Source organism: Gadus chalcogrammus, chromosome 12 (assembly GCF_026213295.1).
Source record: "Gadus chalcogrammus isolate NIFS_2021 chromosome 12, NIFS_Gcha_1.0, whole genome shotgun sequence".
Lineage (NCBI taxonomy): Eukaryota > Metazoa > Chordata > Actinopteri > Gadiformes > Gadidae > Gadus > Gadus chalcogrammus.
In genome coordinates this window covers 601,609-622,813 of record NC_079423.1, presented here as the reverse complement: position 1 = coordinate 622,813, position 21,205 = coordinate 601,609, and the positions used below count along the sequence as shown (strand labels likewise).

The window sequence follows — 21,205 nt, the reverse complement described above, 5'->3', positions numbered from 1 at the left end:
CTGTCTCTCTGTCTCTGGCTCTGCCCTTCCATAGTGAGTGTTGACCCTGGGTAAGCACTGTTTGGGATGACCTCACCTTCAGCCCCTCCCCCCCCCCCCCCCCCCCCCCTCTCTCTCTCTCTCTCTCTCTCTCTCTCTCTCTCTCTCTCTCTCTCTCTCTCTCTCTCTCTCTCTCTCTCTCTCTCTCTCTCTCTGTGGCGTTCATAATAGGGACAGGATTAGTTCTATAATAGCGCACTGACTGTTCGCTGCCGGAGTTCATTGTAGCATTGTGTTGAGAGGGCGTGCTGTTCCGCGCCATGAGCTATAGATGGTGCCTGCTTCATGCTTGTGTCGCGCATACACACCCACACACACATACACAAACACATGCACACACACACACACACACACACACACACACACACACACACACACACACACACACACACACACACACACACACACACACACACACACACACACACACAATCACAGACACACACCAGACACACACATAAACACACACAAACACACACACACACACACACACACACACACACACACACACACACACACACACACACACACACACACACACACACACACACACACACACACACATACCCTCACAACAAATACAAAAACATTATTTTATTCCTTTGGATCAAAATAAATGGGCAGCCGGGTGAATGATAAGATTATGAATATTTGTCAATGTAACCTCAGCTGTATTCTGTGTCTACTGAAGTTAATAAAGGTCACATAATGGAATCATTGGTGTGGAGATGGATACAAAGACAATGACAGGAGTGAAAGAATGAGGGAGAAAGAGTGACAGAGAAGCGGGGATGAGGGGGTACAGAATGAGATATATAGAGAGTGTTAGTGTGCGTTTGCACGCGCATGTGGGTGTTTGTAAGGGGGAGGAATGAGAGAGAGAGAGAGAGAGAGAGAGAGAGAGAGAGAGAGAGAGAGAGAGAGAGAGAGAGAGAGAGAGAGAGAGAGAGAGAGAGAGAGAGAGAGAGAGAGAATGGGGATTTATTTTTTAGAAATCTTTCTGAACCTTGGGAATAAACATATACAACATTCACCTTTAAATGAGAGAGAGAGAGAGAGAGAGAGATGAGCGCAGTCATAAATGCCATCTTAAGCAATGCACAGACACAGACATATGAAACCGTGACCAAAGTGCTGTGTTGTGCTGCCCTCTATGGGTCGAACCATTACATAATTGCCCGCAACTCAACTGGGCAGCGTTTGTTTGTGTAAAAAAGGCAATTGAATTTTGACGACAGAAAAAATATAAACGGGGTGAAATAAACCGTGAGTGATCTCCCATTGGCCGTTCGGGAAGAAGTGGACCACCGATATGCTGCTGTAGTGATATAAATGCGTGCACGTAGATAGCAGTAGCAGGCAGCCTATCCTGTGCGCTTTCTAGCAAATCTGTGTGTGCGAATCTGTGTGTGTGCGTGAGTCTGTGCATGCGTGAGTGTGTATGCGTTTACGTGTGCGTGTGTGTGTGCGTGTGTGTGTATATGTGTGTGTGCGGGTGGGATTGAGAGACACAAACCGATAGAGGCAGGTACAACGGTGGATGCGAGGAGAGTGAGTATTTTACTTTGTAGCCGTAAAGACTGTCAGGTACGAGAGCTGGCCGCGTTAGAGCTTGGGAGCGACTGGAGGCACTTGGTGTTCAGTGATCTTCATTATTGAAATTCGTGTTAAAGCTAAAGATTTCAAATGCCGAAAGATGTGCCCATAGAGAACACCGACCTCAGGGAAGCACCGATTAAGGTATGCGGAAAGACTGATATGCCGCTCACTTAATTTTCGTTATTGTAATATAATTTTTATACGACGCAACCAGTTCTGGAAAAAGTATCTGTAAATGGTACTTTATATTCTAATGTACAGCTTTATTCATGATGCCTAGGTGTGAATAGCATTGCATGCATTGCTGTATAATATAGGCTACAGTTTGGATTGCTTTGCCATACTATACACAGGATCTGAATGATGAAGTAGGCCTACTTTAAGTTCTACCATAACAAATGTAGTAGCCTAGTCTTTACATTCAGTGGTACAATATGCTTGTGTGCTATCAGTTTGCAGCTGTAATTGATGATGAGGATGACGATGATGATGAGGATGATGATGGTGATTAGGCTGGTGAATGATGATGATGATGATGATGATGATGATGATGATGATAAAGGAGATGGTGATTATGGTGGATGGAGTTTGATCCATCCACCCACCCACACATCCGATTGGCATGTGTGCGGGGGGCAAAAGGATCACCTGCCAGCTGCCAATGGAGGAAATAGAAGATTTGGCTGGTAAAAAATGATTTGGCCGCTAGATTTCTACACTCAGGCAAAAATAAACAATTCTAAAAGTACATTTTGGGCCCTGTTGTGTGTGACTTTGTGTGTGTTTCTGTGTGTGTGGGTGTGTCTGGTGTGTGTGTGTGTGTTTTAAATAGGATGCGTTTAGGGGATTGTATGTATGTTTAGAGACACGATGATGATGATGATGATGATGATGATGATGATGAAGACGTCGCTGATGATGATATTTTGGGCCCCTCAGTGTGACAGCATGACCCTGGTCAGTGCGCCCAACGTCCGCAGAGGAAGTACCCCCTTGCCCATTAAGCACCAGCTGCGGCGTGAAGAGGCGGTGCATGAAGACTGTGACTGGATGCTAGCGGGGGCCACATCCTCCCCCCCGCCCATCAACTTCAGCCCTGCCCCGGATGAATCCCTGATGGGAGCGTTGGACTGCCGAGCCGACGGCCCGCTGAGGATTGCCCTGCTCGGCCAGAACGGGGTGGGGAAGACCTCACTGGCCATCGCCTTTGCTGGAGAGATGGACAGGACGGCATCTGTGGATTCTGATGGTACCGTTGTGCGCTGTGCTTTGTGTGTTGTAAGAGGACCCTCGCATTCCTGTGTTTCTGTTTGTGTGTGTGTGAGGATGTCTTTTCACATGTCATTGTTCGTATATTCAATGTGTTTGATTGTATTTGAGAAAAAGATGCTTGCAACTGTATTTCCTTTCGCAAGTGTGTGGATTATTGTATATTTTTAATATTTTATATTAATATTTTTTGCTGTGTTTGGTTTGTATTTTGTGAGTGTGCGTGAACGCATATATCAGCTCGTGTGTATGTATGTTGTATGTGTGTGTGTGTGTGTGTGTGTGTGTGTGTGTGTGTTTGCACAAGTGTTTGCACTTGCACCGTGCACATGGGCAAGTTTTGTATGTGTGTGTGTATTCTGTGTGTGTGAACAGCAGAGGCGTTGCTCACACATACAGCAGCAGAGGTGCTGTGTGTGTGAGCCCTAACAGGCTGCCGGTGTCAGAGTGGCTGCCCAAGCCACTACACCGGGTCTCCCGCTCTGAGGAGAGACATAACCCTCTGTGTGCTCTTGGTCTCTCTCAGGGGAGGGCTATGTGCGAACCATCACCGTAGATGAGGAGGACAGCACCATCATTATCTATGACAACTGGAGGCAGGTGAGCCAGACTCTGTCACCATGTAACTATCAATACCAGAACAATAACCCATCATAGGTGTAAGGGCATTGCAAAGTTAAGTCTCATGTATAGGTCCAATTTGGTTGAGGAAAGACAAGAGTAAGATACATTGGAGCGCAGCATCTCCATCGCCGACTAGTTACATCTCTCAGCCTCTTCTGTGTCCACTATGGAGATTTTCCTGTCCTACCACGACTGTATGTGGATAGTACAGAATTGACTTCAGCTATGAATGCATGTGTACCCATAAGTGGACGGTGTGTGTGTGTGTGTGTGTTTTAAATGGGATGTGGTTGCATGCTTGGGGATAGCAGGTGCGTTTAGAAACAAAAGATTAAAACAAATGAGGGAGCATTTCTTTATAATTTTTAATTTTCTTTCTACAATTATAGTTATAGAGTTGTACAATGCGTGTGAATTATTGACAGAACAATTGTTACAAAAGTATGACGCAATCATAAAGCATGATGGTTGGATGGTGGTGTAAAAACAAGATGACTGATATTTACAGCGTTCCTATTCTATTTATGTCAGTATTTATTAAGCGACTGGAGGTGCTAAAACCAAGCCAACTCAATCTTTGAAGTTAAATAAATAACTTAGCGCCTGAAGCGGCCCAAAAAGGTGTTGAGCTAATGTCAGTGACCGTATTACCCAATGATTTATATTCATACTATGAAAATAGTGTGTGTGTGTGTGTGTGTATATCGGGTACTATAACACATACAGGTGCATTTTGCTATCAGGCATACAGTGGTCAATCTATAACTGGTACATCAAGTGTGGCTGATTCTGAGATCCCTCAGAACGGCTTGCAGAGCTGTCCTCCTACTCTCGATAACCTCTCAAGTGTTTTTCCAGCGCTGCATTGAGAAGCATACCGGGATATAGCTTACTAGTTTGGAACCATGTGTTTTCTCCTCCACTCTTGCAGGACCTGTCAGGTCTTCAGTGCGAGGTGTGTGTTCTGGTCTTCTCTGTGACCGACCGGAGGAGTTTTCACCGCACCGCTCAGCTCCGGCTCCTCTTGAGAGAGACTCAGCCTCAGACTCCCATAATCCTGGTGGGAAACAAGAGCGATCTCGTCCGCTCTCGTGAGGTCAGCGCCCAGGGTAAGATGGCCGTCCTATAGTCCACTGACATATATGAAGCTGTTTTGTGCTGGGTATATTTCCTTACTTAGTTACATAACATTGGGATTAGCTTTCTTTATACTGCAATATGAATATATTCTGAACCTTCTGATCTGTACCTTTCTGGTCAAAACAAACATAATTTTGACGTCCAATTCACAGGCAGCTCTCTTTAGTCAATATGAAATGCAATTGTAATTTGTAATTTGCACTTCAGACCAATCCAAATTGGTCTCAAGTGCACCAAGGGACTGCTGCCCCTAGTCATACACAGATACATTAATTGTATAAGTACCTCACCAGTTGCTACTAGCCAATATTATCATTCATAAAACACGTCTGTGTTAATCCTTTAGAACCTCTCTGCAGCCGTTTAGTTTTTTTGTCATGCATAATGTACAATATTGCAAAAGGATTACAAATGTAAGGTGTTTAACCCTGATTGGGTAATGAAAGGATCATCATTCTAATTACACAACGCATGCACCCATGCTAATACAGCGGCAGTAGCCCTCAGCTGTTTTAGTCAGTGCTTCTATCACCCGAACCTCAGCCTAAGCTACCGCCATCGACTGATCTTGGTTCCTCTCCATCTCTCACACATCGTCCCCACCCCTCCAGAGGCCGTGACGAGCGCAGCCCTATTCCAGTGTCTGTATCTGGAGATATCTGCCTCACTGGACCACAGAACCCCCGAACTCCTGGAGTGCGCCGTGAGGCTCGCCAGGGGTCAGGCTCCGTGGCCCCCGGGCGCCAGTGCCGAGGACATGATCGGAGGGGGCCAGCGTGAGAGCATAACATCTCGCGCAAAGCGCTTCCTGACTAACCTGGTGCCTAGGTACCCCCGGGATCGTGAGCACGAGGGCGGGAGGTTCTTCAGGCAGAAGTCCCGGTCTTGCCATGACCTTGGGGCTCTGTGATGTTCCAATCAAGGCTGTAAAGAACATCTCTGGATTTTTTTTAAGGAAAATGGAGGGCGAGCAAAAGCGTGTAAGGTAGAAACAAAAGCAACTTAAAGCCGGTTTAGAAGTTGGAGATCAATCATGGAGATGAGAAGGTGAAAATGGTCAAATGAGTTATGAGATTAGCAGTGCTGAACATGATCACTTTAAAGTAGTTAGGTCGTAAATAACAGGATTATGCTGTCGTTCACAAATGCATCTATATTGAAAACACTGGTAGGCCTACTTGAACATAACATTACCAATCCAGAATCACTTGTACATATATAGCCTACGGAGGTCATGATTCTAGAATGGTCCATGAAATGTTTTCACAATAAACACATTTTCTGAATCCAAAACGATATTTTTTCAGGCACGATACAATGACTGGTCGTGTTGACATAAAAAGATTGCACAAACCTAGCATACTCATTACCACATTAAATTGAGGCATTCTATAGATTTTCCCGTCTTTATCTCACATTCAGAACGCCAATGTAGGGTAGATTGAGACTGCAAGCATCACAGGATAGAGAAGGGCAGGAGATTGAAAAGGAAGTGCCGAACTTGTATGAGTGGTTGTTGCCAGGGAAACAGTTACTGAGGAGACCTGGTTAGAGGCATTTGTGACATACATTGTGTCCAATGAGGTTCCTCAACCGTACCCCATTACCTAAAAGGCTACATGAGAACACGGAACAGAGGCATCATATAAAACACAGAACTAAATAGGCAGAGGATTTGGACAGATAGCAGGCTAGTGCTTATACCCCTTCTCAGCCTCCCACATCCACCCACAGAATTAACATTAAGGGTTTTCGTTGGCATCACAGCAGTACATAGAGAAGATTGGAGAAACAAACAATGTTATAAAAATATGGCCTCAGATTCTGACTCACTCACTTGGCTCCAAAGTCATTAAAGTGAATTAATGGATTTAGCCTTGAAATTTGTTACAAGCTCCCTCTTGTGGTAGTCTTAGTGCAGTGCACGCTCATAAAATAAAACACCAAGAACGACCATGCATGTGAGTAAGTAAATGACTATTCAATATGATTTCTAAAATATATTTATGGACAAAAGTGGACGAGGTTTAAAATGTGTCAACTTCCGCTGTCAGGACTAATAGTCATCTTTGAAACTAGAAATAGTTAGCAGAAATGGCATGCACATAAATAAATGTTCTAGCCCATACAGCCACATATGAGGTTTAATGAATGTTTCAGGTTTAAGCACAGTAGTTGGACAGGAAGAACCAAGACAACACAAATATAACTCATTAGATGTGGGGAAAAAAAGTCTGGAATGTGGAAAGCAACTGGCTTAAAGGCTGCAGGACTGCAACTTCTTGTCAGCGATCTTGAGAGACACCCAGGTATTTAGCATGGAGGCTCTCAGCTTGGACCACACCAGGTGATTGCCGAGTCCGAAGATCTGGGCGGCGAACTGGGCTGCAGCGTCTGGAGACAGCACAGTGGAGCAGCCGAGACCTATGGATCAGAGGAGAGTTCCAGAGGTTCACCTTTTCTCTACGGGGACCAACACGTGAGGAAGAGGTAGGGGTATTAGGCAGCTTGCTGAAAGGAGGTTGGCCACCGCCAATGTGGTCGAACCAACGTCATATCACAGGGATACCAACTTCCAAAAAAATTAAAAGGGATCTAAAAAAAGGTCAGTTTATGAACATGCTTTACCACTTGGCATGCGCAGGGATGACCACACATCCTGCGCCCCCCAGTCAGCGGTGATTGGTGGACAGTTGATTACAGGATAGGCCGTGTTCCCCGAAATCACCGGGCCAAGGCCGTTGCTCCTTCCCGCCACAGCCACAAAAACAGTAGGAACGCCATCACCTAGGAAACACAGGACACATTTAGTCCAAATGGTCTTTTGGTTGTTTGATTATATATTTATGTACATAAAGGTACATTTTTTTTAACTATAATGTATATACAAAAGCTTGCCAACAATTATATTAAAAAAAGATGACCGTGTAGACTGAATATGAACAAAAGTGTGGCACTTTTTGCCACTCAACCCAATTTGCTTTGATGGGCTCCTCCAAGTAGATCTCACGCATGAAGCCTGTCTATTGGAACGTTGGGCAAGAAGTTGCTAACTGACAGAGGTCCTGATAGTATGGTAAAGGCTGGCCTCACTTGTGCCCCCTGACAGGTGTGTAGCCTCACCTAACCCAAGAATTCATCAGACTCTTGCCAGGTGAGTGATTAAATCAGCCATCAACAACACATCAATAGAACCTTTCAAGTCAAATAGAAAGAAACAAATTCCAAAAATTAAAAGATAAACACAATTAGAAATTGTCTAAGAATGCCTGAAGGAAATGCAATTTCCTGCAGAAAAAGGGGCATGTGCTGTATTTTAAAAACACTTAAACCACTGTTAAAGACTTCTACTAATATTTAATATGAAGGGAAGGGAAACATTCGAGTTCAATAGAAATGAATTAGAAATAAACCTCAGAATGACAACAGTTGAGCACTGCCTGCAGCTCTCCCCTAATGAAGCCCAACAATGGCAGTTGAGCACTGCCTGCAGCACTCGCCTAATGAAGCCCAACAATAACTAGTGCCTGCAGCACTCTCCTTATAATCGAAACACAAAGTGTAAATGTGAGTGACATGGAACATATTTATCCCAATTCCTGTAGCAAGAAGCTTTAAAGACACACCTTCATACTCTGCTTTTATGCGCAGGGTCTCATCAGGGCCCTTGTGTGCCGAGGTGACTCTGAGGACACAGGGCACTCCATAGGATCCGCAGGCCTTGCGGATCTTGTCGCAGTGAACCATGTCAGAGGTGGAGCCCATCAACACCACCACCCTGCCCGACGCTGGGTTCTCCAGAAGCAGCTGAAGAACAAGGCATTCACAGTCAATACACCATAGTAAATACAGGTTTTTTCTGAAAGTCAGGGCTCCAGAGTGCGCCTAATTTGGGCGCACATGCGTCTAGAATTCGGGGTAGTGCGACCAAATATTTTATTTGGGCGCACCGGTGCGACTGAAAATGTATCTGGTATAATTATTATTTATTTTTTTACAGAGCAGTCTATTCATAATAATGTAATAACCACGGAAGAGGCAGTGAATGAAGTATTGATTAGACAGCGATTTATTAGACACCTAATAAACCGTTGGAACACGCAAGACCGGTAACAATAGAAACGCCGGTAAACAAACCCGCGAAGCCCAATCCAGGGGCCTGTACTACGAAGCTCGATTAGAGGGTTAGCGAGGTATGTTGAACTGAAAGCCTGGGTTAGCTGTACTATGAAAGTTGATCTCTTTAAGCGTCGCTGTATCACCATGGTGACTTACGCTCGCAACCAAACCTGGTCGGGAGCAGCTTTTCAGCGAGTCTACCCGGAGATCGGCTACTTATATCGGCGTGCGCAGCTTCCTAGCCCCTCCTCCGATAATGGCGTCACCATTTGTGAGTGTTCCCATGGACCTCGGCACACTTATCGTACAGGCGTCTCTCCAGAGACAGAGGGTTTTTCGGGACAGAACCGATCCCTTGGCATTGTCTGACGATATTCTTTATGAGAGATACAGATTTGGCATTTATTTAAGGCATTTATTTAATGGTCAAGATATTATTAATCAATGGCGTAAATATCGACGGTGCAACCGGTGCAGCTGCCCGGGTTGCCCCCCCCCTCCCCCTTAACAACTCAAAACTTGCGTGCACCATAAATACGTGCTGGTGCACCCAAAATAAAGATTTAGGCGCACCAGTGCACCCAAGGAAAAAGTTAGTCTGGAGCCCTGCTGAAAGTACTTTTGTTTTAGGCACGTAGTATTTACTGCTGCCGCCACCACTTGACAGCATCAAGTATAACATGGTAAAGACATTTAGAACAATTAGGATAATATAGTACCAGACTTAAGAACAAGAAAACCATTGTGGGTGTAAAAAAATGGTGGTGGTATATTTATATCTCATCAGAAGGTCACATGGGCCAGGCGGGGGTGCTGTGATAGAGTAAAACTGTAGGCATTTTAAAATGCCAAGCAGGTACGGTTGCGGCTTGGCACACCGTGCAATTTCACCGTCTGTGCCGTTTGCCTGTGCAAAACCGAGGGGTTAAAATCCACCTTTGTCACGGAACCAGCTCTCTTCGTTCATTGGAGTAGGCGGGGCTACGCAAGGAGAGTAGACATCGAGAAATATACATACTCTGATTGTTTCTTTATATAAGCCACTCGCATTCACGAATGAGTCGAAAACATCTCAGTGTAGGTTACTATATACAATTGCAAAAACGCAAAAACGTATTATTTTGCTGACCACATGTTTTTTTTTATCCCGACAAAAGCCTCATAAGGAAAGTTCCTCTGCGTCTATTCTAGATAACACCCATCTTTCACCGTCTTTGTTAAATGCAACTGCATCACCTTCTCTACCATGATGTCAGCAGCTTGCAGACTTCACCGTCTCTCCAGTTAGTATTACTCATGTTGATATCACTGCGTTGTCTCTCTGAGACAACGCAGCAACACCTCTACCGAAGTCCCGCCCCTGGAACCGCAAAGCCCTCTAATCGCATTTACATCAACTTCCCCAATGTGTGTAGGGTCCGAGAGGCTCAATCGGGGTGCAAGTCAAGCCGGTATATTACCTCGGTCAGTGTAAACGCGAACCATGCCGGGAAAAAGGCGGGCGCAAGTCGGGCATATTTGCCCGACTTAGATTACTCCCTTTTTGGAGGAAGCACATTCCCTTCAGCACGACCCCACCCACACCCACACACCTTCTAAAAATATTAAAAACTTAGCTACCACTGAGGCCAATAGTGCATTTGAAGGAGTTTTATGAACAAACAAACTCAAAAATAATTGTATAACCGCAACAGAGTTATTCCAGTAGGGCTGAACGATTTGGGGAAAATATCGAACTGTGATTTTGACCAAAAATTGTGAATTATAAAAAATGGCCTGCCTGCAATTCCCTATCGGGCATCTATCAACAACTCTAACTTTCCATAAGTCTGAGGAAAATCATGGTTGCTCTGTGGTAAGCGATGGAGTTCAGTGGCAACAGCGAGCCCCACCAATCAAAGACAGTGTTACACTTTAGAATTGTGGGTTGTGTAGTGCTTTTAAATGACATTGCAAATAAAACATGCTTTGCTTAAAACTTTCTTTAACTAGCTTCTACAGGAGCATATACCATCTTTTCACCACATAAAGGCTTGTGGAACGTGTACTTCGGATGGTTATGACTTTATGACTAATAATGAAAACCTCAATGCAGAATATGAATGGAATTTTAAGAACACTACAGAAATCCAATTGGTTGAGAATTAACCAAATCCCCACAATAAACATTCTGGCTAAACGCCAAACATTGAGACTCCTTTCAAGAAAGCAACGAGAACAGAGTAGTACGTACCTTGACCTTTTCAGAGACCCACTCAAAGTTCCTCTTAACCACCTGCATAGCTTCAGGTGTGACCTCTTTAAGATCACGGTACACCTAGCACAAGGAAGAAAAATAGTACACATTATTCAAAGTGATTTCCTCCCAACAGAACTGCATTGGTGGAGATCTAGTGCAGCAAAGGTGGAGAACCTCTACCTGCTTGTCCTTCTGCTGGCACCGATCTCCTGCCGGCCACAGCCTCCAGGAATCATTGTCAACCACGTCTGCGAGGACAACCTCTTTGGTGGTGACGTTGACACCAAACTCGATCTAATAAGATATTCATTAAATAAAGCCTAAATTATGATTCAAGCCATTTCACAAGTACAATTGTACAAAAATTATACCTTTGTGAAAAGGCATCATCGAAGGAAGAACACAGCGATCACTCATAAGACTAACGAGTCTCCTTGTGTACCAGCGCATTGTTGGAAGACTAAACTAGTTCAAATATGTCCCCCTTCCGTCCTCGTTTACATAAAATATAACTCATTATGCATGTGCTAGGGATGGGCCGATGGTCGATTCTATCGACGATAGATGGATTCCATCGTCAATTGTCTCAAATTGACGATGAAAAGGTTTTGTTTTTTTATTAATAATTATTTTGATTGCCAGAAAAACAGCGCTGTGGTGTGCTGTGTGTGGTCTGGTGGCTACTTTTACAGCTTAAAAAGCCCCGCAAATGCAATTGAATTTAACTGGCACAGCTGGAAACACACTTTGTAGCGCTGAACTGCGTAGTCACTCACTGCTAGGAGAGGAGAGCCTCGAAACCTGCCGGTCTGCTCGCACGGCGAAATGACATCACACTCCGCTGCATGTCACTTTGAAAAACGTTCCGTGTGCGCGGGTGTGTGTGCGCGTGGGTTAAGAAAATGGCGGAGCCATTGCGTGTGTCTGTCTAATCCGCGTTTACATGGACACTTCTGATCCTATTTGATTTCTAATCTGAATAGATCTATTCCCATCATGCAATTCCGGATGTACTGTATATATATGGCATTTCAAAAAAGTGGTATACGTACGTCCGTATGTCTGTCGGAAAACCATTAGGTTGGTCTGAACATATATGATACATTTAAGGGATGCATTATAATAAACATCATCCCGCTTATTGCATGGCTCCTTGCCAAAACGAAACAATATCTTAACACGGTGTGTCTTTTTACAATTACCATTCGTAGTGTTGACCAGCAGAGAAATAGGGTGCCAAAGACGTTGACGTCGCTTAGCAACCGGACACAAGGCAAAAAAAAAATCCACTTTCCTTGACGGTGGTCTAGTTCGGTGTGCATAAAAGTACAGATGGCCCAATTGCAGCCGTCGCAATTGCCATCCCTCTAAAGTAAAAGCATGTCGATTATAGCGGACTACACCACCTCTTTCTATTCCGCATGGAATTGTATTCCGATCAGAGAATTGTATTCTGATTGACGCGCATATAAGAAAAATATTATTCCGATAGAGCCGTTTTTCCACTTCTAATCGGATCAGAAGCGCCATGTAAACGCGGCGGAGCTATTGCGCGCGTGTGCCTGAACGTCGACACACCCCCCCGCCGTTCAGATCGACGATCGCTAGGGGCCGCAATCTGACGATGGAAGCTTGTAGACAATTGCCCAACCCTAGCATGTGCAAACTTTTCAAATCTGCACACTATAATCTCAATTTTTTATTATGTATTTTTACCAATCGGGGGCAGCAATGAGACCATGTACCTTCATGTCAACCAAAGTGCAGTTTTGGGTGGCCCAGGCCCTCTCCAGGATCTCAAAGATGGCCACGGTGCTGCGGTTCATGATGTCCACCTCACACTGGCTGATGGCGAGCCCAGCCAGAGAGAAATTGGCCACCAGCAGTTGCTCCTCCGACCATTGGGGGTCATTGTCGGCATCATCCTAAAGCAAAAATTCATCATCCTAAAGCACATTCAAAGCAAAGTGTCTAATAGGTCCAAGGTCTAATAGCAACATAGAGAAAACTTATAATGCAGAAGAATTCAAGCAGGCAAAGTAAAAAATACCATTCCGGCAAACCAATGACGTTGAAAAAGGACATAGGGCTTCAACATCGGAATTCATCATGTGATTTATTGTTGGCAATGCTCCTGGTCCTTTTGAGTCGTCAGGTAGAAAACGTAAATACAACTGAAACTAGGACAATCAAAACGTTGATATTCATGAGAAACACTTTGAAAGTTTTAAAACACAACCTTTCCCTAAAATGCAAAATTATTCCAAAATGAATTACCATAGAATTACCAAAACACCATTCCTACCATAAAATAACATTCCTATGCTCATATACTTCTGTAATGGACGCGGCCATTGCGACGTGATGTTAGAATGCAGAAGCCCTACACATTTTCTTCTGAGAATATACAATACGCTTACTTTGAAGAACATCTCCAGCTTCAGTGGAGAGAAGCGATATCCTTCCTTGACACCGGGATTTCTCTTGAGAAAGGACCCGGTGGCCACCCTTCGACAGACCCACTCGATGGGGATCATCTCACAGTGGACCGCGATGAACGCTGTGTCCGAGTGCTGCTCCACAAATGCCGTCTTGATTCCTGAACGTTACAAGCATTCATCATGTCCATTCTACTCAATGCTTCTAGAGCAGATCATGCAGCACGCATGGAATATATAAATTGGGAGATTAACCATGTTTTCATTCATTAACATATTTTGGGAAATGATTGTCTGTGTGTAACATGAACATAGAAATGCAGAAAAGTAGGTAGCTCCGGAAGTTTACTATAGGATATAATTAAGAAGGTCGTCATTGGTACATAATGACTGACACTGAATGGTTCTTTTTAACAGCAATTGAAGCGTAATCTATCTACAATCAATATCTTCTGTTGCACATCTATATAAATGGGGGCGGGCAGATTTAGACTATTTTGGCACACAATCATTTACACTCGCCATTAGATTTATTTTAACTAATACACTGAAACATATCAGTTCATTAGAAATTTTGACTTTTTACGTAACAACTGACATCCGATTCATGGAGGAAGACTTACAAACACTGCATAACACCTAAAAAAAAATCCACAGTTCCAGTGACTCGAATCACTTCGGACGGTGTTTCTCACCTGCCTCCTGCAGCAGCTTGAATACGCAGCTGGTGGTTCTGTTAGCGATAGCGGCCTTGCCCTCCATCTGGTCTTTCCGAACCGCATTTCCAGCAGTGATCTGGTTTTTGGATTGCACCAGTACTAGACCGGGCTGATCCACAAGCGAATAAATTTCCTTCGTCTTTCCCTCGTTCAGTTTCTGGCCAAGTTTCAACTCTAACAAAAGACAAACAAAAAAAAACATGCACAGCCACAAAAGCGTCCATTAACATTTGATAGACTTGCTGAAATGTGAGGAATGTTGCGCAAAAACTTTTTGGGTAGATGAAGAGTCCGCCTACCTTGTGCAGCGGCCATAGCGTTCTTGCAAAACGTGTGGTCCTTGAGAATGAAACAAAAGACAAAGACGAAAAAGCCCGACAGCGTTTTAAACGTCTGAAAATAAACCCGTGGCTTACAAATTAGAGATGGCAGAGAATGGAGCGCGTGTCGGGGACTCGGGAGAGGAACCGGGAAGTTTGCTAAAGTGACGCGAAGACCAAATGCAAGAGCCAATCAGAGCACTGCAGTGGTACCACGTGGGGGTAATAACGTTGCCATTCCAGAATCAGACTTCTAGTATTTTAATGCAACCCTGTTTTTCGACTTTTCTACGGGCACAATGATCCGAAATAATTAATCAGAAGTCGTCAGAACATTCATGTTATCATCGAAAACGTAAATTAGTCATCTATCAGATGAGGATGCTTAAAGTTGAATGATCGTAAATTGTCACGTGCGACTGATAGTTGTGCTTCCATCCGTTCTATCGATAGGCCGTTCCAGTTGTGTCGAAAACGGTTCAATTGACTGGATACTTAGCAAGTCTACCGATTTGCACGTGGTTAAGGAAATCGTAGTGTAATCGCGCTCTTTAACTTTTTCTGTAAGTACGTGCAGCGGAGGCAAGCAAGTCCATTAAGGATGGAGTTTGAAGAGAATGGGATCGGAGAAGAGTGCGGCGTCTTCGGATGTGTTGCAGCAGGAGAGTGGCCAACACAGCTGGAAGTTGCCCAGGTCTTAACTTTGGGACTTACGGCGTTGCAACACAGGTATGTTGTCAACACATGATAGACACGATCATTACTATTCCCACGCAATATTCCCACGTTTAATAGTATAGGATACGGCCGTATCCTATACTATTAAACTGCCAGTTAATGGTCTTAAAATCAAATAATGTATGACCTTGGGCAATCTGACCTTTTACAGTGGCATAAACGGTATACTCAATCATCATTGAATACTAGATATGATGCTCTTCCCTTGTACTCATTCCACCAATAACCAGGGATCATGTGCCTCAATTCACAGCCCAAAACATGTTGGGCCTACAGCTTTTATAAGTGGTTTAGTTGCATTTTTTGTTGTACTAGTAAAATTGCTTTGGTTCTTGCCACTTGGTAGTAATACGGGGGGAATCGAGGTTACCTTGCTGTCCGTGATCGGTTTAGATGCCCAGAAAGAACGAACTGAACTCATCTCTATTATCGGAATGTCGTCCTGTTCTTCTTTACTGGTAACGAGTCGTTTCGCAAGTCTCACTGTGGTATCTGAAAATAGAAATATGAGAAAAGAAAGGGTTATATTGTTTATGTGGCCAAGATACGTGGCCTTCAATAAGATTAGATGCTTTTTCAGTAAAGTAGGTGCACGTGATTTCATTACGAATCACGACTTGGTCAGCTGTTGTAACTCTTGACCATCCGTCTTTTATAATTTAATTTCAGAGTCACCGGACTGTCCATGGCTAACCCAGTTGCGCAAAATCACGTTGCTGGCTGTCTTACAAATTAATGAACAGGATAGACACTCTTAACAACCTTGATGTACAGCTTTTCTCTTTATTCCTCTGTTTTCCGAAAACGTTGTTTCTGCATGACCTGCAATATGAACCAAATTCAATTTCCATGATCCCGCACTCTAACTATCAAACCCTGCAAGTTTTTAACCACTAGATATGCACAAATGTTTGTAATAATATGAATAGGAACTGACTATTGAATCACTCACGTAAAACGCTTCTCTGTGGTTGTTGCCCCAAACTCTGTTCCATGACTACATGTGGCTTAGATTCTGCATCGTGAATACATTGTATGACCTCCAAGCTTGTAGACAAGAAAGTATCAGTATTTTGGGTTCCGTCTTCCCCAATGCCAGGATTTGACTTGGTGGTCAACGATTTTGTCGGACTGACACCAGCCGTGCTTCTCCCCTCATCGCCTGTCATTCTTGAGAGTCCGTCTGGCTCAATGTAGGGCTCTGTGTATCCCATCACACATGGAGAGTCAGTACTGGTGCGGGTCAGAAGGGCATCTACCTCGTCATAGAACCTCATGAGGCGCCGCGGGTCGGTGCCCTCCGCCTTCCCCTTCTGCAGAGAGCGATACAGGTACTTGAGGTTCTTGTACTTGGTGTGGCACTGCTTCCAGTCTCTCTCAACGCCCTGCAGCATTAACCTGTTTGAGATCTGGACAAAGATGTCCCTCTTTCTGGTGGAGTTCTCCAGCTGCTTGCACATGCCCTCCTCAGACCAAACTTGAATAAGCGCCCGGATCTCCTGGTCACTCCAGTTCCGGCCCGTGTCCGATACAGTTACCACATGGAACTGGCCACTGCCTGACGCAGCAAGGTTTGAAGATAGGTAGGTATCTTGAGTGACCAAATATTCATTGAGTAAGCAGATGTACAAAAACAGAAATGCAGATATTTTTAATTGTCAGAAAAAAATAAAAATCACGGCTGCCCAGTATAAATATCAAAATGTGATGAATGATTGTTGAAAGATTTTAAGGGACAATCTTCTTTCAATGTTCCTTTCTACATACATTTGCCATTATTTATTGTTTTATTGTTGTGGATTATATAAATGTTTGCCAGCAAAGTTTGCTGATAAACTGTTTGTGTTGGTAATATATATACTGACTGTTAAACCCTTACCAAAATCAGAATTGAAATAATTTATTGTATTTAAGTACATAGATTTCCCAATGAACCTTGTAGGTTTTTCCACTACATCAGGCATTTAACCTGAGTAGGCAACCTGATAGTGCGGCATACAAAATGATAACCCACAGATGTGAGATGGATGATGACTGATAATGCTCACTCAGGTGAGTGATAACGTTAAGTGTTCTAAACAGGGTGAACAAGGTAAAGTAAGCAACATGTCTAACGTTTTGAAGTATGGTTCTTGATAGTCCAAATCTTTTAAACAAGGACTTCATCATTTTTGGTTTATACTGTGCAGCCTGATGTATTTGTTTCTTTCAAACCTGTTCCTTTCAGTCTCTGCTCCATATCAACATCATTCTCATAGTCGTCACTGTCATCTGTAAGGACAGCATGACAAGTTAAAGAGTTTTCAAAGTGGGTGTGTTTGAACTATTGGCTGCTGCTGATATCTGAAAAAATGTAATACTTGCCATCGTCAATTTCTATGATGACCTCACTCTCGGACGCTCTGATGGTCTGCGGCGTCTGGCCTGCCGGAGATCCCAGAATTCCTGCTTCCATGTCTCCATTACACCAGGCCCCGATGTCCAGTTCCCTATCGGTCAGAATGCCTTCCACCTCGTCAAAGAACTTCATATACTTCCCCGGACCCACTCCGCTCCCTGTGGCCTGCACGTTCCTGGCAGTCTTGTACTCGTACTTGAGGTTTTTATACTTGGTGCGGCATTGCTTCCAGTTCCGCACCACGCCAAAGTTCTGTTGCATCTGATGGGCCATTTCCTGGAAAATTGACTTGTTGCGAAGTGTGCACTTGAGTTGGTCCCGAATGGTTCGGTCGGCCCAAACGCACAGCAGAGCGCGCACTTCCTTGTCGGTCCAATGGCGGCCCCCCTCTTCGGCTATGTATGGAGTGTAAGGCAGTGGCCCTTGGATCCGCCCATGAAGCGCTGCACAGACCAACGTGCATCCACACACCAACAGGCATACATGCTGATGTTATGTTGGGTATGAGATAGTGAGACGTTTGTTCCCAGACACAAAACCAATTTGTTTAATATCTGGCAACCTAGGGTACTCTTAGAATAGCAAACCATAACATGCAGGCCAAAACCATAACAAACGTTCCAACCCAGAACGGAAATTTCTCAGAACATAGTGGTTGTAGCATTGTCAGAGAAGCCAGAAATGTTGGTTTTGTCATTTTTCCTTAATCTGACATAAGATCATTTTATGATTTAGTACAGTAAATTTTTTACATATAGCTCTTTTAGCTTTACAGCTTTTCTTAAATTGTTAGCTGTAGACTTAACATTTGGAGTTAAACTTACAATGACATTCCTTTTCCGAGTAGGCTACATCACTACACGCATCTTCCTGCTCTTCCCAGCCATCTGTAGACCTGTGTGTAGAACTCATTTGTAAGCCGGTTCCTTGGCTGTAGTTTGTGTGTTTAAACGCCTCTTTCTGCTTTGGAGACTGTCGTGGAGATTCTCTTGTTTCTATCTGTGAGAGTAAAACACAATGCATTGTGCTGAATGAGGGAGTACCCATAACATGGCATTCAATTTCCTCTCCAAGCACTCGCTGAAGCTACTCTCGTCCAGAAGCGTGTCCGTTTAAGCTTAGGATGTTGTCAGGCAGATAATAACATGTGACTTAAGCAGGAAAGCATTTGACTTGAAGCAGGATCGACATGCAATAGGACTTAAGGCTGGATTCTGATGAGAACATATAGACCAAATCTACATTTTCCATTTAGACAACATTGGCTCAAGCCCAATGTTGCCCCCCAGGTTTTTCAATCAACACAAGTATTAATTTACCACAAGCCTCATGATGCACTTGGCCTAACATTCCCTCCATTTGCGTTGAACACAGAGGACTCTCAGACGCTCTGAGATTAAGCCAAAGCTAGTTCTGCTCTCGTCAACATGCTTGCCTACCAGGGCTTCCCAAACTGAAATAATAGCTAGCAACCCTGCCTCACCCCACTGCCTTTACATGTCGGTATTTACCTCTATCACCATTCCTCTGCCCCCCTTTGTTGCCTTGCTTTTTTCTCCATGTTTGGAATGACCTGGAAACGCTTTTCTTCCCCCTCAATCCGCCTCTTATTGCCGCCCGGTTTCCAAGGCAACCAGGCGGTTAAACCCGAAATCTACGCCTGCGTGTAACAAAGCAGCCTCGCCACTGGCTTAAGCTGTGTGGCACGGGGGAGGGGCCAAATGTAATCTGAGAAGCAGCTCGGTAAACAGGTTGAAACGGCAGCAACACGATTTGACATGGCTTCAGTACTGTAGAGCTGCACATTCCTCCCTGCTGCCGTCGTAGAAGTGGTTGCAATAAACTGGTTTTGTTTGTTTCAAGTGTTGCAGAAAAAAACGTTGTAGCCATGAAATTGAATTGCAATCCACCCAAGATCGTTGATTTCACTGTTGATGTTCTCCCTTCTGTTTACGTAGGGGCCAGGAAAGTGCTGGAATTGTCACAAGCAATGGAGCCAGCCCACCAACATATACAACTCACAAGGTGAAGTCAAAAGCAAGGGGCATTGTTTCATAAGGGAACAACGATGGGTAAAGTAGCCCGGGTTAACCATCCGTATGAATTAAAGTTATTTAACCTGTCCCGGCAAGACTATTATTATATTTTTAAATTATGCAATACGACGATGCGCCGCTGGCGATCATTTACTTAACACGGCGGTGCGCCAGTTCTTTTTACATTGAATGATGAAATTGATGTTTGGGGCTAAATACGTCGCAGGAATTCATCACGCATGGTTAAGATTACTTCGGTTGTTACGTTTAAAAACGACTATACGACTATAAATACACTATTTGGATGGTTATGTCTGATTTTATCGTCAGCTTCTATTCTTGTTTTGGATTTATTTTGCGTATTGGGTTTTATTTATGTATTATACATCGCTATGTATGTTTAACACATGTATACAATCGTCCGTCGTCTAGTTCTGTTAAGGCGACAACCGCGATTGTTATGTTGTGGAACGCCACTTGGAATGCATTGATTTCATACCGTGGTGAAGTTAGTTTGAAGTTGGATATTCGACGGATATTCGGCCATTCATTTCCTATGGAAAATTACTTTTTGCTCAATAGCTTCCGAGTTATAGGACCCAGAGGCCCCAGACCAATGTTGACCTGTCCTACTATGTGGTACTAACAACACACACCTCACTGAAAATTAATATTTTGCTCCTCCTATTTTATTTAAATATTTTAAGAATCCCATTAATTTCCTATGGGAAATTGCATTTTGCTCAATAGCTTCCGAGTTATAGGACCCAGAGGCCCCAGACCAATGTTGACCTGTCCTACTATGTGGTACTAACAACACACACCTCACTAAAAATTAATATTTTGCTCCTCCTATTTTATTTAAATATTTTAAGAATCCCATTCATTTCCTATGGGAAATTGCATTTTGCTCAATAGCTTCCGAGTTATAGGACCCAGAGGCCCCAGACCAATGTTGACCTGTCCTACTATGTGGTACTAACAACACACACCTCACTAAAAAATAATATTTTGCTCCTCCTATTTTATTTAAATATTTTAAGAATCCCATTCATTTCCTATGGGAAATTGCTTTTTGCTCAATAGCTTCCGAGTTATAGGACCCAGAGGCCCCAGACCAATGTTGACCTGTCCTACTATGTGGTACTAACAACACACACCTCACTAAAAATTAATATTTTGCTCCTCCTATTTTATTTAAATATTTTAAGAATCCCATTAATTTCCTATGGGAAATTGCTTTTTGCTCAATAGCTTCCGAGTTAGAGGACCCAGAGGCCCCAGACCAATGTTGACCTGTCCTACTATGTGGTACTAACAACACACACCTCACTAAAAATTAATATTTTGCTCCTCCTATTTTATTTAAATATTTTAAGAATCCCATTAATTTCCTATGGAAGACGGCTCTTTGCTCAATAGCTTCCGAGTTATGGGACCCAGAGGCCCCAGACCAATTTAGACCTGTTCTACTATGTGGTACTAACAACACACACCTCACTAAAAAATAATATTTTGCTCCTCCTA

General features: G+C 43.7%; 3 protein-coding genes across 4 annotated transcripts in view; 2 read left to right on the top strand and 1 right to left on the bottom strand.

The window, feature by feature from the left end:
* The first annotated feature begins 2,508 nt into the window (after positions 1-2,508).
* On the top strand, positions 2,509-5,932 carry LOC130393415 (GTP-binding protein REM 2-like). The gene is made up of 4 exons (XM_056604103.1): positions 2,509-2,887; positions 3,434-3,507; positions 4,463-4,640; positions 5,283-5,932. The coding sequence occupies exons 1-4, from the start codon at positions 2,509-2,511 to the stop codon at positions 5,579-5,581; spliced, it is 930 nt and encodes a 309-aa protein (XP_056460078.1). The 3' UTR covers positions 5,582-5,932.
* Positions 5,636-19,268, bottom strand: paics (phosphoribosylaminoimidazole carboxylase, phosphoribosylaminoimidazole succinocarboxamide synthetase). 2 transcript variants are annotated; one of them, XM_056604270.1, is made up of 16 exons: positions 19,154-19,268; positions 18,467-18,641; positions 17,609-18,085; positions 17,459-17,515; positions 16,197-16,835; positions 16,007-16,066; positions 15,615-15,736; positions 14,486-14,525; positions 14,163-14,360; positions 13,450-13,628; positions 12,775-12,954; positions 11,210-11,323; positions 11,024-11,107; positions 8,298-8,478; positions 7,300-7,458; positions 5,636-7,095 (listed from the first exon to the last, which is right to left on the bottom strand). In XM_056604270.1, exons 1-16 carry the CDS (start codon positions 19,163-19,165, stop codon positions 6,929-6,931), a joined length of 2,844 nt encoding a protein of 947 aa, XP_056460245.1. In that variant the 5' UTR covers positions 19,166-19,268; the 3' UTR covers positions 5,636-6,928. The 2 variants fall into 2 exon arrangements, with proteins under 2 accessions (XP_056460245.1, XP_056460244.1); XM_056604269.1 differs by lacking the exon at positions 19,154-19,268 and having other exon boundaries at positions 5,640-7,095; positions 18,467-18,723.
* Positions 14,700-21,205, top strand: part of ppat (phosphoribosyl pyrophosphate amidotransferase) — a 16,096-nt gene continuing 9,590 nt past the window's right edge. The window contains exons 1-2 of the mRNA XM_056604271.1: positions 14,700-15,235; positions 19,601-19,667. Coding sequence (XP_056460246.1) covers positions 15,108-15,235; positions 19,601-19,667 — 195 coding nt within the window. The 5' untranslated portion in view covers positions 14,700-15,107. The remainder of the gene's footprint in view (positions 15,236-19,600; positions 19,668-21,205) is intronic.

Coding starts and splice junctions, on each gene's coding strand:
- LOC130393415 (XM_056604103.1), top strand. CDS start 2,509: ATGATGATGATGATGATGATGATGATGATGATGAAGACGTCGCTGATG. Junction 2,888..3,433: donor GGCATCTGTGGATTCTGATG/GTACCGTTGTGC, acceptor GGTCTCTCTCAG/GGGAGGGCTATGTGCGAACC. Junction 3,508..4,462: donor TCTATGACAACTGGAGGCAG/GTGAGCCAGACT, acceptor CCACTCTTGCAG/GACCTGTCAGGTCTTCAGTG.
- paics (XM_056604269.1), bottom strand. CDS start 18,689: ATGGGTACTCCCTCATTCAGCACAATGCATTGTGTTTTACTCTCACAG. Junction 17,516..17,608: donor CATCATAGAAATTGACGATG/GCAAGTATTACA, acceptor CTGTCCTTACAG/ATGACAGTGACGACTATGAG. Junction 7,096..7,299: donor ATCCCTGCGCATGCCAAGTG/GTAAAGCATGTT, acceptor TCTGATCCATAG/GTCTCGGCTGCTCCACTGTG.